We start from the raw sequence: 18,008 nt of genomic DNA on the forward strand, positions 1-18,008 counted from the left end.
CTTACCACACTTTACAAAACTGCCATATAACCATTTTTACCCATTTCAAATAAATTGCTAAATTACAAACACATTAACATGTCATACATCCTTCCTCATCCCAATTTCCAACAATACTATTTCCAATCAATCATCATTATACATAATCAATATCATACTCACTATCACATGGTTTCACCCACAAATAAACCTTAATCATTCCTCAAGCATATATCACAATATACATATCTCTCATGCATCATCATACCATCAAGACATCAATAATCATAATCACATATATGACCACATAATATATCTCAACCAAAACCAAACATACCTCATCTATATAATTTCACCCAAAATTACCAAATTCCACACTTCAACTCCTCAAACCTTATTATTCAATAACCAACCCAATCATTCATATATTCATTATCTGAGATTCATCCAATCACTTGTGTCATCATACAATGCACACATCAACTTACCTTCCTTACCTCTTTCCGGCCTCCGACCCAATTTCACAATTTAAATGCATAAACCACAAATCAATACTCATTACCCAATACATCAAATTCTCAATACACCAAGCATACAAGGCCACACAATTCTCAACCCAATCATTAATTCACATTACATACCAACTATGCATATTAGCACCAACCATTTACACAATCCAAACTTAATCCTAGGGGCATCTAGCCTAGGAATTCTCATCACACCACATGGTACTTAAATGAAATTTAAACCGTACCTCTTGTAGCCAAACCAATTGAGCCTCTTCTATGGAAGTCTCCACCAACCCTTAGCTCCAAGCCTCACCAAAGCTCCATAAACAACACTAACCCCCCAATTGTCATCAAAATCACCAAATACAGTAACATAGCCAATTTCACATATATACATCAACCTAGAGCTCATAAAAATGACAAATCACAAGGGTTTGAGCACTTCTTATCTCAGTCCATATGAAGTAGGGATAGAACCCACTAAGAATCCATGTTGGAGTATCCCTAAACACCCAAAATCACAAGATTTCAACACTAACTACCCAAAAATGTGTAACAGTGGGGAATTTCAAAAACTGAAAAGAGATGAATGGAATACTCACCATAAAACTTAGATAGAATTGTAGAGGATGAGAAGAGCGATGCGTGGCCGCAAATGGCTCATCAATCGGAGCTTCGTAGCTTAAGTTATGGTGGTTTGAAGATCAAAGAGAGTTAGGTTTCCTCTCTTCTCTTCTCTCTTCTCAATTCAGCGCCCTTCTTCTTATTTTTAGGGTAAAATAAGTTGAAATACTCATAACTAATGTTTATATATGTTGGGACTTAGGCCTGGTTCACTTATTTTGTCCGTTGGTACAATTTTTTGGCCAAAACCCTTTAATATTAGCGCTCTAAATCGCACTTTAAATATTTTTACCTCCCCTAATTATAATTCCTCATTTCTTAATCTTATTTACTCATACTCAATTTTCTCAGCTGCAGTACCAAACAGATCTTAGCCAGTACTGCCGGTCAAAATTTCACTGCGCGCTTTTACGCAGAAAACTATGTTTTTCGACTCGAAAAAATTTACTGAATTCAAATATCATATTTAAATCATCAAATTCCAATTGTCAAATCTTCCAACCATATTCACTCCTATTTAATGTATTATTTAATTAATTTTAGTTAGATCAAGTATTACAATAAAAAACATTATAAATACTCTCCTAAAGTAATCTCTCTCGTTAGATGTTAAAATATTACATTCTCTTGAATGTAATATTTCTTGTAGCCATGGGCTTCTCACATACTTGAACAAGGAAATCAATCTTTCTGGCTCTGAAGTACATTCTTCTTCTTTCGGAAAGCTTTTACTAATTGAAGGTAATCCTAGAGCTATCCCAATTTTATTTGTTGTCACATTGATATCCCCCACCACTAATTCTAGTTTGCTTGTTGTTGTGTTATATGCTTTAGCAAGTGCGAGGAATAATCGTCTATCAACTTTTCAATCTTGAATAGTCTTCAAGGATGAGAATCACATTTTATCAACTTCAAGTTTTTGCTCTTTTGTAAGTGAATTTATTGTTGTGAAAACAAAATTGGAAGAACGACATTTTATCAATTTCTACAAATATAAAGTAAAAATTCTTCACCCAATTTAACCATGGGTTGTTTGAAAAATAATAACAATAATAATGACAACAATAATAATAATAATCATAATCATAATAACAGTAATACTCGTATTCAGATACAGATACAGATGGGTGCAAACTATGTTAAGTCATGTCTGCAAAATCTCATTAAACTAGGTGCAAACTATATGATACATGTCTGCAAAATTTCTTTACATTGGGAGCAAACTGTGATGAATAAGGTGATGTGCAAAATCTCATTAAAGTGGGTGCACACTGTCTGATTCATGTGTACAAAATCTGATTAAAATGGTTGCAAACTATCTAATTCATGTGTGCAAAATTTCATTAAGATAGGTGCAAAATGTGCTAGGTAAAGTGTGAAAAATCTCATTAAAGTGGGTGCAAAAGTATGAGCAATGAACTACTTCAAAAGTTATGAATATCACATATGCACGGATGAATTCCACATACACACTATCCAACATACATATAATTACATGTCAAAACCAAATAATTGAAACTTAAACCAACGAATTTACCTATCTAATTTTTTAATGTAATTCAAGATTGTACTCAGTTACACCAGACATAGATTAAGGGCCTTTGGTTTGCTTCCTTTCACAAAAACTCAGCTTTTTTTTAACTGACAAAAAAATTAGTTCTCACTTTTCACATTTTTGTGTAAATTTTATAAGTAGCAAGACAACTTGAGCCAGCAATAGCAGAAACAACAAAACTGGACTACAACCAATAATCAAGATCTTAATTATGAGAAATCTAAACATATCTAAAGACACAAGTTTACTGTAAAATTACTTTTCAAATAATAAGAAGCAAGCGCACCCTAAATAAGTCTAAGAATGGTTGCATATCATGCACCAAAGCTTCATTATTATAAATTGTCTGATAGATAAGTACAAATTGAAGAGAACAAAAAAGTAAAGAAATGTTATAAAATTAGATAGATAAAATTCAGTAGGTGCTAAAACAATAACTTTGCAAGTAATAAACACACAATATACCCGAGATGCTAGTTCTTCAAGAGTTTTCTTCTGTGCATTTTTCTTCTTATTCCTGTTTCGAATTTCTTTGTATTTATACTTCTTCGTGACATCTTAATATCTGGATCTTTTTTCATTTCAAATAATCACTATATATTAATCATGTTTTATGAAAGCACATAAGTCAATTGATTGGATGCAAAAAAGATTAATAGTCAATTGATGTATTGCTTGATTAACCAATAAAATGTATTATTAACACAAACACAAATAAAAAACCTAGTTACATTACAAATCAATTGTACATTTCCGACCAGAAGCATAACGCATCAGTAACAATTGCCAGTATTGCCACAACAAAGCTCTGCCAACAATAGCCATTGTCAAAAGTCAATTACCAGTTAAGTAATTGAGATAATGACATAATGAATTTTTTCAAAGATTTATAAATTAAAAGTACCTAAGTTTTATAAACAAGATATGATGAATCAAAATCAAAAGATATTTTTTATTATAGAATACTTAAAGATTTTCATGAATAGACAGGAAACGTTGAGCCATATTTTTTGGTGCAATTATGAGTTTTTCCTTGCATGTTTTGAATGGATACAAAATAATAACACCAATAATGAACAGATTATTTAGGATAGAGATTCAGAATTAAATACACAATAGAACTATATATATGTTAGTTTACAGCTGCCAAGTTTAAAGAGCAGTTCTATGACAATTCAAATTTGAGTTAAACAAAGAGATCAATATTACAATGATGCTAAGCCAGTCTGTTTTGGTTGTAGAATCCAACTTCCTGATGCAGTTTTTTCAGTTAGTTTACTGCATATAAAACATATGTCAAAGCTCAGATACACTAGAAATCAAAGTGAAAAGTAAAGAGTTGCAGAAAGCAATAATGAACAAAAATGAAAACTAATTAACCTTCACATTAAATATTTTCAGTAATACAAATTTTAACCTTGTAGAAGCATAATGCATTAGTAAAAACGAAAGAAAATGTATAGAGAGCTGAAAGATGCCACCAGAGAGAGTAATGCTGCAACTATTGAAGACGCTATTGGCGATGGACAGCGAACTCAAGAAGGCTAATTCATGTTGAGAACAAGAAAGAGGGCGCACTGCAAGAGTGTCAAGAGAGAGTGTGTGGGATTTTGCGAAGAAGAAGAGCGTGTGAGGTAAAGAGCGTGTATTCACGTTTTTTATATGCTGATGAAAAATACCAATGTTGATTGTTTGCAGGCTCAAAAATTAAAAATTTGCTGACCCTAAGCACTACTCTAGGAGCAATTCTAAAGACCTCTAAAAAATCTGTCTCGATAATATCCTTAAGTCGCACTCCCACGCTAAGATCAAACCCTTCCGTAACACAGAGCTCACAGTGGAAGATACTTCAAAACGGCAAGCATCTAGTACAAGCCTTTACTCACGTCCCCGCAGAACTCCTGATGATGCATCCATAACCCGCTTTACCCATCTCAGAATATACTTGAGTTCCCTCAAGAGGAGGTTTACAATTTATTGAAGTTGTATTTCTCTTGTGCCAAATTTCTAGCTTTAGTAACTACTTTCTCATCAGACAGGCATCTATTGGATTGAAAATATCATTTCTGTGTCTCCAGATCCAGCATAAGTCTGCGAAGATCAGAAAATTTTTCAGACAATAAAATTTCTTTGGCATCTGCTCCAACTATTTGCATTCCGAGCCATCTCTCTAATATGCTTTCACTTTCTTGCAATTAAAAAGGGCATGCAATACAGTCTCTCTATCCTCATAACACCTGATGGGGCAGATATATATCATAGTTCGTTAGACCCCTTCTAGCATGAAAAACAGCCATAGGTAGAGCTTAATGGATACAAAGTTAGACCGTAAATTTTATCTTCTCTGAAAATTTTGAGTGCCAGAGCCAATTCCAATTATAAGAACATCTCAAAAGTCAAAGATAGTCATCTCTAGCATTATAGCTCTTACTGGAATTAGAGTTTCATCGCCAAATATATATCACACAAAGGGAACCTCTAATTTCAAGTCCATCCACTTTCTTTGGAGAAATAAGATTTAAGAATTTTTATTCACTACTTGGTCTTGGACAAATTCTAAATCCGACTATAATTACTTATGAAGACAAAATTAATTACCATTGCACCATGACCTTAACCACTTATTTAGAATTCTATGATTCGTGTATTTCTGCCATCAGTTAGTTAGGGTTTTCCTTCCTGCGTATCCCAAGTTTGTGCCATCTATAAGAAGAGAAGAGGACGTAACACTTTATTAGCATTTTTTGTTTAAGAATAGCTGTTTATTTCAAAGTATTTCTTAAAGTATGTTTTTAAGCAATTTTATATGTATGTGTGAAATTATAGATATTACATTAAATATGTGTTCGGTTATTCGGGATCCGGACGGGTCGGGAGTGTCTCCTGAGTAGGAAGATGAGGATCAGTCTTGACCTGGGTCTGTGGAGTGAGTTGCGGGCGTAGCCGACTTCACGAGCTCTTGGTGATGCGAGGGGGTGCTACCTGCAAGGACACTCCGACGCTCAAGTCAAAAAATGTGCAGGCGATTATGAAGGAAAGAGTTATGGTGACGTACCTTGGGGGAGGGGTAGGACCCTCCCCTTATATACCCTATCAGTAAGGCGGGTCCCACAGGAGGAGGCCTCCTTTCTAGAAACTTCATTCCCCACAGCTGTCATGCAACTGGTAGCGGAGTTGTGTGTCCGAGTCACAGACCAGACAAGTTATGCGCGCTAACCCGACTGCACAGATCGAGTGGGCCACTGACCGCGTCGGTCATCGTGCCCAGCTGGACTGAACCGTAACAATATGTATAATAATTTTTTTTTATAATCAATACATGTACAATGATACAATGCTATGACTAAGTATTTTTTTTAATACAACAGATATTTGCTTAAAAAGCAAAACTATTTTTATTATTGCCCCTTTGACACCAATTATTTATATATAATTTATAAAAAAATTAACAATGCATAACAGGCAAATTAAAGTATCTAGCATGTATTAGTTTTTTTCTTAGAAAAATATCTTAATTGAAACCAAAATGAACACACATCTTAGAGAAAAGTAAAGATTTATTTAGAAAATTAATATTTAAATATCATTTAGAATATGTGCATTAATATAGATATACAATAAGTTTTAAATTGAATCATGTATATAAAGCTACAGTGATGAGAGAAAAAGAAAAGTAAATGGAATTGATTTTGAGTGATAAAATCAAATAAAAAGAGAAGTAAATAAATTGATAATTAAAACCAATAGATGAAAAATGTCTATCACTCATTGCAGCTTGTTGTTATTGTATATTCACAAATGACTCATGGAAACTAATTTAAATTGGTAGAGTAGTTAGTTTACTTGTCTGCTTAAATACGTGGTAAGAGTTTAAATTTTGACTTTTGCATGCAGTAACTTATTAGTGATGGACAAATTCTTATATGGAGTTCTGATCTGTAACAAATTAGTTCTTGACCAACTTAGGTTGATCGAGTAATAATTCACTCATCCACTTAAACAAGTGTCAGAAGTTCAAATTTCACCTTATACATTCAGTAATCCATTGACCGGCACATGATAAATGGTTAAATAGAGTTCAGATATGTAGTAGATTGATTTTTGACGTACTGGGTTGGGAGAGGAAAATAAAAACAAATAACACATTCTTAATGCATTTCTTTTACATTTTAGAAATTACATCATCTGTATTAGGGGTATAAAAGAAAATCAGTTATAAGTTAGTTAGACTGTTAGAGTGTAGTTAAGAGTTTAATTTGTTAGAATGGTTGTTAGTAGTTACATTGGATCTGTTGTGTATATATACCCTTGTATCTACTCTACATAATTTACATTCACTGACTCATTCAGTTTCTTAGCTCACAAGCTACAATAATTTTCAGTGAGCACACAATTCAAGAACAAGGTTCTTAACTGTGCAAGATTCTGAGAAGCATGGACGAGTATAATTTCAAAAGCAAGAGTGCAAAACTTGAAGTCACAATTGAAATAAGTAAGAAAGACAGGTACAATTACTGATTATCTAGCAAGAATCTATAAATTAGTAGATTCACTTTTTGCAATTAGTTATTAAATGCAAGAATCTAATGAATTCTAGATCTAGCTATAGGTTATACATCTATTTTGTGAATGTATATACAAAGTATTCTTATTTGATTTTACTTATTACTAACATGTATCAAGCATTAATCATGGTATGGAATTTAAATCCAAGGCCTTCACTACATTTTTATAACAACATGCTATAAGACAGAGAATGTCTTATCCATATAACTATCATCAACGAGGAAAGAAGACACAAAAGCATTGTTGAGATATGCCTTTCACTTCTAGCTACTGCCACTCTACCTATGATATTTAGGAAGACTCTTTTGTTATTTATCTTTTAAATAGATTACCTACTGCATCTCTTAATTTTCTTTCACTTTTGAAAAGTTATACAACAAGAAACCTGATTATAAACTTCTAAAGATTTTTTGTTGCAGTTGTTTTCCCTTTTTAAGGCCTTATAATATGCACAAATTAGAGTATAAATCAGAAAAGTGTCTCTTTCTTAGCTATGATAATGGCCATCATGGATACAAGTGTATGTTAAAGACTGAAAGAGTTTTTCAATCAAGATATGTCTATTTTAACGAAAATCACTTCCCTTATAATGAATTATTTCATACTGACAATCTAACTAGCAAACCCATATCTGCTAGTTGGTAAGGGATTTCATCAAATTGAAGGAGTAGACGATGATCAAATCCACTCACTAGTCATTAGACCATCTATAGTTCGAATTGTGTTAACAATTGTTATTACTCAAGGTTGGATAATGAGGTAATTTAATTTTAATAATGTCTTTCTGAATGGCATTCTTCAAGAGCAAGTTTTCATGAAACAAGTACAAGACTATGAGCATTTTGATAAATCTTTGGTATGTAAACTAAATCGTGCCCTATATGTCCTAAAACAAGCTCCAATAGCTTGGTTCATGACACTTAAAGCCACTCTACAGAGGTTTGGATTTACTAATACAAAGTCAGATATCTCTCTTTTTTTTAAACATAGTGATACATCAATTATATATATGCTTGTATATGTGGATGACATTGTTGTGACAGAAAACAATGCTCAAGAAATTGAAGAACTCAATGTTAAATTAAGCCCAGGTTTCATTTGAAGGATCTTGGAAAGTTTAATTATTTCTTAGGTCTTGAAGCAGCATATCAGCAAGATGGTAATGTAGTTTTATCACAAGAAAAATACGCTATTGAATTATTACTTATTAGAGAGCCAACATGTTGGGGCGGTGCTTAGTTAAGATAAGGAGAGGCTATGTCCCAAACTTTTATTAAAAAAAAATAGTAATAGTTGTTCAGAAAATCAAAAATAGTTCAGTTGGCTCAAATATTTTACTATGATTTAAAATATTAAAATTCAATATTCATCTCTTGCTTTTATTGTATAATAGTTTTTAGTTTTAAACATTCAAATCTTGTTGGATTTGGACTTCGCATTTCGCAGCTCTACTCTATTTAATAAGTAACATTCTTTCTACCTTTGAGCTCAAATATAAAAAATTAGGTATTTTTTATTTGTGTAATTTAATATTATTTTATATTTTACTGTTTATTTAATTTAATTATTTATATGATAAAAAAATATTAGAATATTCAATAAATATTGATATTATTGTATTTGTATAAATTGATAAAAAAATTCAATAAATATTATAAATTTTAATATTTATCCTTCTAATTTCTTTTTTACATATTTCACAGGATATATATTCAAATTTTTATATAAAATAATCATGAAAAATCAAAGAATTGATACATTTTTAAAAGGAAGACTAATATTCAAAAAGGAGAACATATAATTTTTACAATATCAACGCCTGTAAATAGTTCTTCTACTTTAATGAATCACGAAGAAAGTGAGATGCAACCTTCAAAAGTTCAAAAAGTTGCATCTAATGAGTTTGACCTTAATTGTTTAGAACGAGACACTGGACAACGGTTTTAAATTTGGCAATATCATCCAAATTAAAGAGATAAAATTAGACGAGCTTATCTTAAACGAGTCCATATCAAAAGCATCTTGACCATTATCTTCTATCTGGCTCCCCAAATTTTTATTTCAAGTTTCGCCACTGCCAACATGCTTGATGCGAATCCAATGCCAACTCCTACGATAGCCTCTCTAAAGATTCACAAGAATGACTCAAAATCGTTTAAAGATCCCAGGTTGTATAAGTCAATTATGGGGGCGTTGCAGTACCTCACAACAACTAGACCTGATCTTTCTTATTTAGTGAATTATGTCTCACAGTTTATGCAAGAGCCTACATTGCAACAATGAAAGGAAGTGAAGAGGATCTTAAGATTCCTCAAAGATACAATTTCACATGGTCTTGTGTTTACAAAAAATACTAATTAAGAAAAAAATCAGTTATAAATTAGTTATAGTGTAGTTAAGATTTTGTTAGAATTGTTGTTAGTAGTTACATTGCATCTGCTGTGTATATATACCCTTGTATCTACTCTGCATAATACATATTCAATGACTTTCAATTTCTTGCTACAATACTTTTCATTCCTTTCTATCTTCATCTCTTGCTGCTAATAATACGTATAACTAATGATTTGCTGGATTGAATTTAAAAACGTAAAATTGCTTAGAATTGATAACATTATTAAATAAAATCTGATAATAGATGATTATGTACATGTAACCGTAATAGCAATAAGTGGAAAAATTGTGGATTCAATTATTACAAGCGTGAAGCATCACGAGTTAAATATTAAAATAGATTATTGGAAAAATTACTCACTCTACATAATCATTAGGAAGATTTAATTACTAAAAAAAATTTTTAATATCAAAATTATTAAAAAAATTAATATTTGTAATATTTAAGAAAAAACTCAAACTTTTTTATAAAAAAAATAAATATATTTTTAATTATTTTTATTTATTTTTTATAATCTTTATATTTATGATTTTTATTTCTCCTAAAATTTTGTTCATTTTCATAATCATTTATTTTATTCGTTTGTTTTTTCATTTATATAATCTTTTATTTTTTTCTTTCTCATTAAAAATAAAAATTTAATATACAAACTCAACAGTTATGAACATCTCAGCAAAATAAAAATTATTATGAAGATTTACATCACTGAAAAATTAAACATGTTCCCTAGAAATAAAATTTTTTTGGGATATTTATTCTTCACCTTGATTGACAACACCAAATGATGGATCATTCTTATAAAATCTTATGGTTTTATTAATATACTAGAGTGAACCAAGAATTTCATGCATATGAGTCATGTGACTTTTGTCTTTTGATTTATGTTCGGTGTTCGCACCAATAACGTATCCAAGCATGATTTGTATATTAAATTTTTATTGTTGTATCTAATAAAAATAAAGATGAAAGATCACAAAAATAAGAGAATAAAAAATTAATAAAAATGACTAAAATTAAAAAAAAAATAAAAATTATTAATATAAAAATTAAAAAAATAAATAAAAAATAATTAAAGTAATATTTTTTATAAAGAAAATTAATTCTTTTTTTAAATATTATTAATATCAATTTTTTTAATAGTTTTATTATTAAAAATCTTTTAATAATTAAATCTTCGTCACCATCTTTTAAGTAAGTTTTTTTAAGATTATTACAGTTGATTGAGTCTATTCAAGTATTGACTTTATTGGCCAATAATATTATTGTCTTCCAAAATTTTTCCATAAGATAGCGACTCAGTTTTTAAAGTATATATCCGTAAGGGTAGGGCCTATTATAGGGTAAAAAATTTTAGATCTCCTATACATTTAAGTATTATTATTATTCAAGTTTAACTAAATTAATTTTACACCAACAAAAATCACTCTTACTAAAAAAAATATAATTATATGCACAAGATATGCCATTCTCTTCCTCCTCTTTGGCGTTCTTTCGTATTCGCATATTTTTTCTTTATCGTCATTTTCTTGTTGTTGCATTTTTTCTTTTCTTCCTCCTCTCCTTGATGATTTTGTAGTATTATGTGTTTTTAATTGTGCGAGACCAAATGCACCTTAACTTACTTAGAAATAAACTGAAATTACATTTAAAATGAACCAAAAATTAAATTTCGAATAAACCAAAATTACTTAATGATGACGATATACAAGCAAACTCATTTCAAAGCAAGCACAGACTAAATCAATTTTGAACAAAAATATATCCAAATCAATTTTGGATTAGACAATGTTATCAATATGACAAAAGTTCGATGATAATAATAACAATAACGACGATAACCATAACGACGATACGTAGTAAAAGAAGACAATGACGATAATGATGATGATCATAATGATGATGATAGAGGAGAAGGATGAAAACGAAAAAGGAAAAGAAATTCCAATAAAAAAAGAAGGAGGAGGAGGTGCTGTTGGTGCCAACAGTAATAAAATTGAAAAAAAAAATAAAAAATAAGGAGAAGAAGAAGATGACGTAGCATCAAGGTGGAGATGACGTAGCATCAAGGTGGAGAAGAATGTGCATGCGTAAATTTGAAACAAGAAGAAAAAGAGGAAGAAGAAGAAGACGTAGCATCAGCGTGTGAATCTAAAAGATTTAGATGGACTTGGTTAAATTACTTGGATGTGGAGCTTTATTGAAAAAATTTAAAAATTTTTTTATATATAAATTAAATAAATGTATTATTTACGGATATAAAAAATTTGCAGCGTTTTTACGAAATCGTATCATATTACTTATTTCGTTTACGGTGTAAACGAAATAATTTTGAATGTATTTTATTTACGCTGTAAACGAAATATGTGAAAATTTTTAAACACAAATTACGCGTACATACGTAATATGTGAAAGTTGACGTATTTCATGTATTTTATTTACAATATAAACGAAATAATTTTAAACGTATTTTGTTTACATTATAAACGAAATACGAATATCTGTAATTATAAAAAATTTAATTTTTATAGGTATAAAAATATCATTTTTAAAATAATAAAACAGTATTAAAAATATAATTTTGACCGATTTAAAAAATAAAATTTGACATATATTTATTAATGTTTAGATTTACCTTAATTAATTTATATTTTATATATATTTTAAAATTTATAATAATAATTTTCTCACGTTGTTACTCTATAAATAGAAACGTTTTAATTTATATACAAATAAGTGATAGATATGCTTTAACATTATATTTTTTCCATAATTTTTAAAATTATGACAGATACACAAATCAAATCCTCCGATTTGTATTTTAAAAAATTAAAAAAATTTGAGCACAAATCAAATTTTTCAATTTGTTTACCTCAAATATTTTTTAATTTTTAAACACAAATTGAACCTATGAAATTCTTTTAATTTTTTAAACATAAATATACAAAAATTAGAGGATTCGATTTTTGTATCAAAATTTTGGACGATTCGATTTTTATACTTTAAAAAGATCAAATAATTTGATTTCTACTATCTAAATTAAATCATTCCACATTTCAAAAAAAAAATATGCCACAACAATCCACAATTTAAAAATATACCATTATTAATCCAATATAAAAAATAAAAAGTGCCTATTATACCCGGATTTCCATTCAATTTCCTTGAATGTGACACTATTTTGGACTATTACCGTTTAGCAAGTAATATTTAATAACTAACTGGTAAGAACATTATTGTACACTCAAATCAAAAGGATTTACGCACTACTCATCATCACAGTAATTCTTCCCTTTTGATACAAAAATGGGAACTGAGCTCATCTCAATTATCAACACTAAGTATTGCAAACCTGCTCCTATCAATATAAAGATTGAAACTGACAAGGGTGTCGCATACATCAACAACGAAGTCATTTTTCGTATTCATGAACCTTCTTTCTCACTCGAGGACCGTCGTGTTATATACGATGTTTCTGGAAACCCTGTTTTCACTCTATCAAAGAAGGTTTATTTCAAAAATTTTAGACATAAAAGCTCCTTCAATTCATCAGCTATATATATTTTCTATATTTTAGCAATATATAGTTTACTTCAATAGTTCAATCTTCTCAAAAATGATCTTTTGTTATATCTACCATATAGTTTTACACAACTATATATTTAAACATTTTAATAGACATTTAAAATAGTACTTATTCATCAAATCTATTACATACATATTTACATGAATTCACTAATTAAATAGTAATCCCACATATTAATTCATTTCTGTATTGAAACGTGATACGTATATTTTTCACATAAAATATTTTACATATAACGGTATTATATATTTGTTTGTTTCTGTATCAAGTCGTATTATGTTCCATGTAACTATGATGTATTATTTTTGCAGATAATATCGATGCATGATAGATGGAGAGTTTTCAAAGGCCAAAGCACAAATTCCAGTGATTTGCTGTTTTCAGCGAAGCGATCAACGTTTTTAATCCCAGAAAAGAAGAATATTGATCTTAATGTGTATCTGGCTAAAAATACCAAAGAAAGCGTGTGGGACTTTAAGGTTTGCGCTGGTGCTGAGAAAAGGTCTTGCGATATTTGTGCTCATGGATCGTCTACCCTTCTTGCCAAGGTTAGTCAAAACTTGTTTAGAATTTATCAAAATAATTTTCTGGATAATTCCTGTTATGCTTGCTTACCGTCGAAACTCAGGCTTCGTTTCAGTGGGAACACATGACCATATCAGCAAGTTGTTAATTAATAGGTTGCTATAGACAATAGTAACAGTTAAGATCATCAACTCAGCACTTTGTTAACGCAAAATTATCAATGAATATAACAGCCACTAATATTATGTATTTTACTTTAGGTATCTTTAATTTCTAACAAAATAATCTTCTATTATTAGAATAATCAAATATTTTATTAGTAAAATAATTAAATTTATTACAATATGATAATTTAGGATAATTTTATGATAAAGAGTTTTTGTGTTGAAAGATTGAAAAATATATAGTATATAATTTATTTTAAGAAATTAATAAAAATAAAAATTATATTTTTGTAAATAAAAATTTAATTATTTATCAAAGAGAATCTTTATCTCTTTATCATAATATATATATGGTAAATTCTACCAAATTCTCTCCATTTTAAAAGACAAGTTATCCCTTATTATATGTCATAATATTATTAATTAAAATAAATTAATTTATTATGATTAAATTTAATTTTTTATTTAATCTAAATTTTGACAATCTAACTAATTAACTATGGTATATTTTTTTTGTAATTTATAAAAATTATTAAAAAATCATATTTTATAATTTATTTTTTCAAATCACATATTTATTAATCATTTTTAAAAAAAATCTCAAAAGATTAAAAAAACAAATAAAAAAATCAAGAGAAATAAAAAAAATTAAAAAAAGCTATATCTTGATAATTCTCTCTTACTTTTTTTCATATTTTTTAAAAAATCTTCTTCATATATAGTATATTTAGTAGTTAATTATTAAAAAAAATTTCCTTACAATAAAATTTATTTTTAACTACAGTTCAATTAGAATCTTATATGTTAAAAGAACTTATTGAATAAATAAATTGAGATATGTACAAGTACATAAAATCATAAAAAAATTTTAAAATAATAACACATTTTATAAAATAAACCCCTTTAATTTTATCCAATTAAATTTGAATTTTAAATCACGTGCAGATGGTATAATTTTTTTTTTCTTTTTTTTTCTGCCATCAACAATCCCGAGTTTAACACTTTCTTTTCTGAAATTGTCATTATTTTTATATAAAGAAGTTCTATACGAAAAATGATTTTTTTTTTTAAATACGAAGGAAGATAGAATTATCAAACAATTGCGATATGAGAATGTTTTTTATGTTTTGTAAGTTATTTATTTATTTATTTTATTTTTGAAATTTTTTTATTAAAATTTATTAATAAATATTTTTTTATGTTTTGTAAGTTTTTTATTTATTTATTTTAATTTTTGAAATTTTTTTATTGAAATTTATTAATAAATATGTGATTCAAAAAAATTATAAAATAGAACTTCTTAATTATTTTTTATAAATTGTAAAAAAAATTATACTGCTAGTTATCAAAATTTAAGTTAGAAGAATAATTAAATTTAATCATGATTAATCAATCTATTTCAACCAATAATACTGTAATATCTAATAAGGGATAATTTAATTTACTCTTTAAAATAATTTTATATTATTATAATAGTATAAATAAATTATACTAAATATATCTTTCTATAGTTGATTTTTTTATATATCTATATAAGATAATTATTGTTAATGCGAGATTAATCAAAGTATCAAACTGACAATGATAAATTCGATCCACTGTTATCAAGTTTAGAAGTCAAATTAGATAAGTTACAATAATTATTCTTAACACACGTACGTCATATGAATAATTATCTAAAAAGTTATTGAATAATTATATAAAATGCACGGTGTACAGAGTCAATACTTTAAAGTTGTTTCTGTCTTAGGTCGTTGTATATATCCAATTTTGTATGTGTTTATGCATATGCGTGTAGATGACGAAGAATAAAGAGGCCTTCGAGGTAGAGGTTCAACCAAACGTGGATTATGGCTTCATAGTTGCACTGCTTACCATTGTTGATGAGATCAAACACACTGAGTCTTCGTCTACCAATTATAATGATGAAGTCAAGGTTGCGGAAGCAGCTCTGAATACCATATCTGTGGGTGCAAACACTTATAATAATAACAACGTAGTAACTACTTTAGATGATGACACAAATGGAGAGGTACAATGCTATTTCAACAACTTAAGTTTATTGGGAGAACCCATCACAAAATTTTTTTGCTAAGATTACTCATATTTAAAATTGTCAAATAATTTTGAGTAGTTGAAATAATACTGGAGAAAATTTAGAGGTCAGCATTTTTATTAAAATTTGGCCAGCACGTATTTAACCAGTTAAAGAAAAATGAATAATTTCACATCAATAATAACTAATTAATGACTAAAAATAAAATGTATACAACCTCCACTATTCTGAGCAGAACACATCATTTCCTACATTATTAATCCAAAAAAGATGAATAGCACTAAAAAAAACTATAACATATATCTAAGTCTCAAGTCTTAAAATAATATGTTGATATTTTTTATAGAATACAAATTTTGATAAAAAAAATTCTTGTGTATACTGTTTTAAATAGGCTGGTTAATCGTCTAAAAATAGACTTGTTCATCCGGTTTATCAACCTTTTTTATTGATATTTTTTTATATAAAATGGACAATAAGATGTATGAACACTTAAAGATAAAAACAAAAGATAATGTGCAAATAATATTATTGAAACTGATGAACTGTCTCTTTAATTTTTTCCTTATTATTATTAATAATTTAATTATTTTGATGTATGTATTATGTTGAGTGAGAATGGTGATGATGGAGGTTTAATCTGCATTCTGCAGAGTGATGACTGGTGATTGGTGAGCCTCTTCTGTTCCAGGGTTTGTGTTTTGGGAGATTTTCATGGCGACGGCCCTCTAGTTAGTTGTGGCAAGGTTTTCTTTCCTCTATGTATTTTTAGATCTTTGTGTTTGACATGTGAAACTATATGTTTGTTTTTACTTTTAGTGTTTTTTAGAATTTTGTGAATAATAATAAATAAACATAACAAAAATATTTTTACCGTTTTTATTTTATTCACAAAATTTTTGAAGTAATAAATACTAAAAATAAAAATAATAAATATTTTCACATAAGGATCAAGGTGCAGCATCCATTGCATGGTTCGCTGATCATCTCTTGTATAGTTGTATTATATTGTATTATTTTTATATGTTGTATTTTTTCGTGTGTGTAGAAAATTCTAATAAGCACTACCCCAAGTGCATGTAATAAGGTTCCTCGCTTAATATTATACCTTGCTTGGGTTGTACTTGTCCCCAGGTGTAACCTTCCAGTTAGTACTTCCCGAGCTATTTAAATATCTATGCTTTGGATAATGTTGGATGAAAATTATATATATAATTGTTGTTGTAAATTGATAGAAAAATGTGACAGAGTAATAAAAAATGTGTTTCTGTATGCTATGTCATTCATTGATACAAGAAGCTAATTTATACACATATTTTCAATAATCTTAACAATTCAATTAATTTTATACTTAAATTATTTATTAATACTAACAACTTCTTAATAACTCTATTAACCTTATACCTAATAATTTATTAATCATATTTTAATATTCTTCTTAAATTCAAGTGAAAATTAAAAAATCATCTTGAGTTTAGACATTAAATTTCAAAAATGAGTAGAATGATGAACTTTGATAAAAAATACTAGTGGTCTAATTCATAGTCCCAACAATGATTAGATAAATAACACTAATGAAAAGATATTATTGTACAACATAACAGCCATTCTCAATATATTTAGTTCGCTCATAAAAAGCATTATTATGGACAATTTGAATAGCACTTTTGTTATCACAATAGAGATCAATAAGAGAAGATTGAGGAGTTTCCAAATCTTCAAGAAGCCAGCGAATTACAATAATTTCAATAGAAGTACCAACCAGAGCATGATATTCTGCTTCGGTGCTTGATTGAGCTGTAAAAGTTTGTTTCTTGGCATGCCGGGAAATAAGAGAGTCACCAAGAAATAAACAATAACGGATACTACAACAACGATCAGTGGGGTCACCAGCCCAACAAGTATCAAAATATGCTTGAAGGATTAAAGAAGATTAAGCGGAAAAATGAAGACCTTCAATACAAGAAAAATCACTTTTAGCGGCTATTTATTTTGCTTTTAGTAGCAAAAAAAATAACCACTAATACATTTACCGGCAGTTAGATATTAACC

General features: G+C 28.5%; 1 protein-coding gene across 1 annotated transcript; it reads left to right on the forward strand.

Moving 5' to 3' along the window:
* Positions 1-12,887: 12,887 nt before the first annotated feature.
* On the forward strand, positions 12,888-17,044 carry LOC130977005 (protein LURP-one-related 10-like). Its single transcript, XM_057901991.1, has 4 exons — positions 12,888-13,132; positions 13,523-13,759; positions 15,699-15,932; positions 16,610-17,044. The coding sequence occupies exons 1-4, from the start codon at positions 12,932-12,934 to the stop codon at positions 16,622-16,624; spliced, it is 687 nt and encodes a 228-aa protein (XP_057757974.1). The 5' UTR covers positions 12,888-12,931; the 3' UTR covers positions 16,625-17,044.
* The last annotated feature ends 964 nt before the right edge of the window (positions 17,045-18,008 follow it).

The sequence above is a fragment of the Arachis stenosperma genome, chromosome 4 (assembly GCF_014773155.1).
Source record: "Arachis stenosperma cultivar V10309 chromosome 4, arast.V10309.gnm1.PFL2, whole genome shotgun sequence".
Taxonomy (NCBI): domain Eukaryota; kingdom Viridiplantae; phylum Streptophyta; class Magnoliopsida; order Fabales; family Fabaceae; genus Arachis; species Arachis stenosperma.